At 29.7% G+C, this 6,202-nt stretch overlaps 1 protein-coding gene across 2 annotated transcripts; it reads left to right on the forward strand.

Annotated features, from left to right (window-relative positions):
* Nucleotides 1-1,440: 1,440 nt before the first annotated feature.
* Nucleotides 1,441-5,552, forward strand: LOC110725620 (axial regulator YABBY 5-like). Of its 2 annotated transcripts, none has more exons than XM_021905092.1 (7): nucleotides 1,441-2,138; nucleotides 2,694-2,837; nucleotides 3,817-3,964; nucleotides 4,086-4,134; nucleotides 4,265-4,340; nucleotides 4,552-4,620; nucleotides 5,155-5,260. In XM_021905092.1, exons 1-7 carry the CDS (start codon nucleotides 2,040-2,042, stop codon nucleotides 5,155-5,157), a joined length of 588 nt encoding a protein of 195 aa, XP_021760784.1. In that variant the 5' UTR covers nucleotides 1,441-2,039; the 3' UTR covers nucleotides 5,158-5,260. The 2 variants fall into 2 exon arrangements, with proteins under 2 accessions (XP_021760784.1, XP_021760782.1); XM_021905090.1 differs by having other exon boundaries at nucleotides 1,444-2,138; nucleotides 5,203-5,552.
* The last annotated feature ends 650 nt before the right edge of the window (nucleotides 5,553-6,202 follow it).

Genomic DNA, 6,202 nt, shown 5'->3' on the forward strand with positions numbered 1-6,202 from the left:
CATACGTTGAAATTCAATTCAGTTCAGTTCAGCTCCTAATTTCCTTCTCTTATAAAATATTCAGTACAGTTCAGCTCAGTTCAGTTCAGTTCAGTTCAGTTCAGCTCAATTTAGTTCAGTTCAGCTCAGTTCAGTTCAGCTCAGTTCAGCTCAGTTCAGTTCAGTTAAGTTCAGTTCAATTCAGCTGAGTTCAGTTAATGAGAACAGACCCTAATTTCTTCAAAAACAAACAAAAAAAAATTAAACTAATTTAATGCTCTCAAAGTAGGAAAATAAGTATATATACGTACAATTAGTATCTCATCACTTCATTCCATAAATACACATTATTAGATTTCACTTTTTGTGAATGACTGTATTATTAATCCGTAAAATCATCAACACTACATGAAAAAAAATAAAAAATAAAAAATTGTACTCTAACGAGGTATTTGTGTTCCACCTAAAAATCGACCATAAACTTGAAGAAGCTTAAAGAGAAGAGACAATTCTTTATTGTAATTGGACTTGAAGTCTACAATGATAACATTATTAGACATAAATCATTACTCATTACACTGTTTAGTCCCTCTAATGATTTCTTATTAAGACAAATGAGTCGATAACAATAATGATGTATGTGAAAGAAATGATGATCAATTGGTTCTTTCATTATGACATACATCTGCTCTAAAAAGATTTTGGACTTTTCTCCCATTCATATGGAACGAACTTAATTAAGGATCCAACTTCATGCTTTAGGTTAAAGGGATACATCTATTATTCATTTTTTTTGTTGATTATTTATTGATTAAAATGTGTGATCACATTTGTAATAAGGAGTAATGTGTTAATCAACACTTGTTTTTTCACCAAATTGTCCTATATATGGTATTAGGGTGGTGGGAGATACGCCTATTACACACGGAAGCAATTGGGAAAATAAAAATTGAAAGTCCAAGCAATTCAATTAACCTCTACCATCGAGTTCTTACTTGATTCTCTACGTGCACCTGCATTTGATGAGTGACGTATACGCAGTCATCATTATCATATATATTCATCTTTTCTTGCTTCACGAATATGTAATTAGCGCTCACACATACAAATCCCTTACATTACACAATGGTAGAATTTGATGAGAGATACATCTCATAAGTAACAACCACACCCAAGCAAATGACTAAGCTAGAGCTAAAGTTTATACTATACTTGTATATAACATATCATTTTCGTTAAATCCATAAAGAAAAGGAAGAAAAAAAAGGAGAAAACATCCACAAAAATTCATAAACCTCATGATCTCATCCACCTATTGTATAGTGGCAAGGAAAGGGGTGAGAGGGACTACACACACAACCTTGTTTCATAATAATAGCCAGCCATACTAACCTGTCCAATTTTATTAGTCCTGCCAAAATCATTCATATTTATGATTTACCCGTTTTTTCTAACTCTTCAATTCACGATAATTTTATTTTCTCTAAACCATCCGGTCTGAACCAGCCTAAATATTCAAATCTCGAAAGAATTTCCTTTCTCAACCCCACCATTTTCTTGTTTGTAGCCTTCAACACCACTTCTTTTTTTTTATAACTTTGATTTTCATTTAAAAAAAAATCACCCAACTTTTTTTTTTTTTTTTAAATAATTTTATTTTCTTCCCATCTTTATAGACATAAATAATTGAAGTTCATTTAACATTATTAGCCCTTCCCTTCCCCTACCTAGTCTTTTCCTATCAATATTTCTCTCTCTTCCTCATCTTCCGGGCTATATTTCTCCTTTTATTCAGAGAATTTCTGTTATAAATACAATTATATAAGGGCAGAACAATTTTACTGTTGGAGTTATCACCAAGCTAAGGTTTTTTTTTCCTTCTTCTTACAAACCAAAAAAAAAAAGAGAATAACCTAGTTAGTTTGCTTCTTCACTCATTATTCTTTAGCAAGCTTTTCTCCTTCGCAAGTTGGGCATTTTCTCGTTCGATTATTCGATATCCTTCTATTTATACCATCAGGGCTCGTTTCGTTTCGAATCGACGAAAAAAAGAGAGAGAGATGTCATCAACAAGCTGTGTGGATCAAGCTGCTGTTGCTCCTCCTTCATCTGAGCAACTTTGCTACATACCTTGCAATTATTGCAATATTGTTCTTGCGGTTGTTATTATTACTATAATCTCTTCATTTTCTACCTATATTTTCACTCATTAATTTTCTTTTATCTATTTATTACTTTTTTTTAAAAAAAAATTTATTAGATTTGGGTTTTAGGAAAATTTCTAATCTTTAAATATATTTTAAAATTGTTGTACGGTATAAATATAGTCAAGTCTCAATCGTTTATGAGACCATTTTGGTTCTCCCTTCTTTTGATTTCTTCTTCTTTTACAGTCAAAGAAAAGTCACTCTTTATTCAGAGCTCTTTTCTTCTACCCTAATCACCATAAATATTTGCAAATTACAAACATATTCTTTCGATTTTCAAATGTGCCCTAAAAAACCCGGTTTAACCTTTCAGGGATAGATAGGATAAGACTGTATACATCGCAATAACTGTAAACTCGATTTTAATTATCGTGTTGTCATTAGTGTATTTCTAAAGAGTTCAATTTATTTTTCATAGTAATGAATTGTATCTAGTTGAGTTTTATTATTTTATTTTATTTTTTAATTTTTTTTAATGTTGATGGATCATGTGTGTACATTAAACAGGTGAGTGTTCCATGCAACAACTTGTTCGATATAGTAACCGTCCGTTGCGGGCACTGCACTAATCTATGGTCAGTTAACATGGCCGCGGCCTTCCATTCGCTCTCCGCATCCTGGCAGCAACACCAACAACAAAACTTTCATCAGGTATTACATATACTCACTCTGTCTCTAAAAGTTCATCGGTCTCTTTTTAATTTTTTTCATCATATAACCATTGTCTAAACATAATTTTGTTATTAATCTACTTATACACCTAGGGTTTTCAAATTAACGTTGAGTAACACATTTCTCAAACTTGTCTTAATTTTATTTTTATTATTATTATTATTATAAAATTATTCTATGTGTATATTTTTGGGAAGTGGGTGGATTATTAGATAATTTTATTAAAAATTATAATAGATAAATAATTTAATTTGGGAAAGTCTAGGTCTCTTGGGATTTGTATTTATAGGTAAGACCTTTTTGTTGATTTGATTGGTAAAATTTGTTAGATCCTGCAGGTGTTTTTTTCTTCAATTGTAGGCTTAGCACACTCTACACATATATAGGTCTATTTTTATTAATTAATAGTACTCCTTATTTACCTAAGCTAGTCTAGCTCTATGTCTTATAAAAAGTCTAGTATGCTACAATTAGATTACAAAAAAATACTGTAACAATAATAATAACATAAATGTTAATTTATAGGAGATCTCTCTATAATTTTCTTCTTGATCTATTGTAATAATTTTCCTTCTTTGAGTTACCTTGTTTAATTTGTGTCTCTTCTCGTCTCAAACGCCAAGATAACACATCATATATTCTGCAACGATGATGACTAGTATGCTCGATAATTACTTGAGCGGGTTAAGCCCTATTTTGTTTTTTATAAAGAAATTGTTGCGGATAATGTTTTTATCATATTGATTTGATTATACAAAGAGCGTTTACACTTGTCGATTCCTAAACTCTCTACTACGCTGACATGGATTATCAATTAACATCTTATTAAACATATACTAGTCATATGTTAAGCATATGTTAAACATTGATGATTAGTCTATTATGTTATTAATGTTTTTTTTTTAAAAATTAATCATAACATTTATCTTTCATTAAACTTCATTCATTTATGTTTTAGGCACCAAACAATGGCAATATGGGTGAATATAGGATTGACAATTTGGGTTCATCCTCCAAGTGCAACTACACTAGCAAAGCAGCAACAACTATGCGAATTTCGCCTCCTATTAGCAATAATTCTTCTGAGGAAAGGGTTATTAATCGCCGTAAGATTAATTTTCTTCCATTTAATTCAACATTAATACAACTATTAGTTTTTACAATCTTATGTTTGATGATTCAAATCATTAATTAATTTGATTGCAACGTTTTTGTTCATGTATTTAGCACCTGAGAAGAGGCAACGCGTACCATCTGCCTACAACCAGTTCATAAAGTAATTAATCGTACACTTAAGATCAAAGCTAATATATCAATATATGTATATCATAAATACAGTACAATGCATTTAATTTAGTACTAGTACTCTTAAATTAATGAATTTGTTATTTGTGAAATTTATGCAGAGAAGAAATTCAGAGGATCAAGGCTAATAATCCTGATATTAGTCATAGGGAAGCATTCAGTACTGCTGCCAAAAATGTGAGTCCACCCAACATTGTCAACTTATGTGCACCATTTTTCAGTGTCGGTCCAACTTTGAACATTAATATCTCGATCTCATAACATATCCAATAATTAAAATAAAATGATATTTTTAATTATAGGTTAAATTTCGATCAAGAATGTATATATAAAGTGTGAGAAATATACTTTGAATAATTATAACTTAATTTTATTTTGTTAATTGTAGTGGGCACATTTCCCTCACATTCATTTTGGGCTGATGCTGGAGACCAACAATCAACCTAAGCTAGATGAGGTAATTTTTCACAGCTATTTACTTATTTAGTCCTGCATTTTTCATTAAATTAAGAACATTATACACGTATAATTTTAAGCAACACCATAATCATATACGGAGTAGTATTTTAATTTTAATTGAAACAATCTTAATAATATAATTCACGCATATAGTACAACATAGAATCCCTAATATTCTCTAATATGGAGTATAATTTATCTTAGAGAATGTAAAATGCAATATTGGTAAAGGAAGAATGGGAGATGAATTTGAACATAAAAAAATAAAAATAAAATTAGACAATGGATAAAGAAACTTAAATTATGTAATAGAAAAATGTTCTAGGAGCATGTCATACATTTATTGTCAAAAAATGTTTAGTTAAGCTGAAAAATAACAACAAAAACATGGATCATTTATTGTCAATTGTTTAGTAAAGATGCATGATTATTTTTCTTTTAATTTGCTCTTCATTTAATACTTGTATCACTCTTCTTTTGTTGAATGTTTGTGGCATTTATAATTAATTTGATTAAGTTTCTTATAATTCAGTGAAATCGTTCAATTCACTAAAACTCTTGTGGTTGATCGCGATTTTAGGGCTCGCAAAAGCATCTCATGCCAAGGACTGCTTTACTAAACAATTGATCGATCGTCCAAAGTACTCAAGAGTGATACATCTTGTGTTCACATAAAAGTACATGAAAACTAAACTATGTTCATTAAGAAGTGTAAACTGTTTTTTTTTTTTTACTACTTTCAAGATATTTTGTGTGGGTTATTTCTATATATATCATGTGTTTAATCACATGATCATGTCATTAATACGTTAAGAACGTAATATTATTGTAATGCAAATTAAAGCTCTCCTTATGTAAGTAACCGGTGTGTTGCTATACTCCTTCTGTTGCTAATTGATTGTTTCTATGCACTTTGACTTTTCGTTAAAATTACACAAAATATATGAATATTTGAAATTGATGTCGTCGTAAAATATCTATTAAGCGATTGATGAGTCTCCTTCATCGAGCTAAAGCTTCAATTTGGTTTCCAAGCATAACTTCCAAGCTATGGGAGGACCACGGTATTGTCTTCTATGTATACAAGATTACTAGAATGCAAGAAGTTTGTTGTGGGATCATATATGTTTTTGTTATCAATGCATGAACAGAAAAATAGAGGTCGGTGACACAAAAAATCTTAAGAAAAAAGAAAGTACTTGTATAAATGTATAATTAATTGGATGTATCATGTATTCATGTTACATGCTTGGTATATATTTTCTTCATTTCTTTTTAGATGACACAATTAAAATAAACACAAAGTATTATAATTAGGTTCTTAATTTGATAACGTAATTAAGAATATATATGGAACTGTAAATTGCAACAATTATTATAAAAAAAAATAAGGAAACTTGTCATCCATACCTAAAAAAATCCTATAAAAGATTATGTAGGTAACATCTAAAATGAAATGAAACAAATGAAATCTAAAATGAAACGAATTAATATACTCCGTATCATATTTACTTATAATTAATATATCAACGTCCTAATTAGTTATTTGATTTTTCACTACATGTTAGTTAATGCGTTGC

The sequence above is a fragment of the Chenopodium quinoa genome, unplaced genomic scaffold (genome assembly GCF_001683475.1).
Source record: "Chenopodium quinoa cultivar QQ74 unplaced genomic scaffold, ASM168347v1, whole genome shotgun sequence".
NCBI lineage: Eukaryota > Viridiplantae > Streptophyta > Magnoliopsida > Caryophyllales > Amaranthaceae > Chenopodium > Chenopodium quinoa.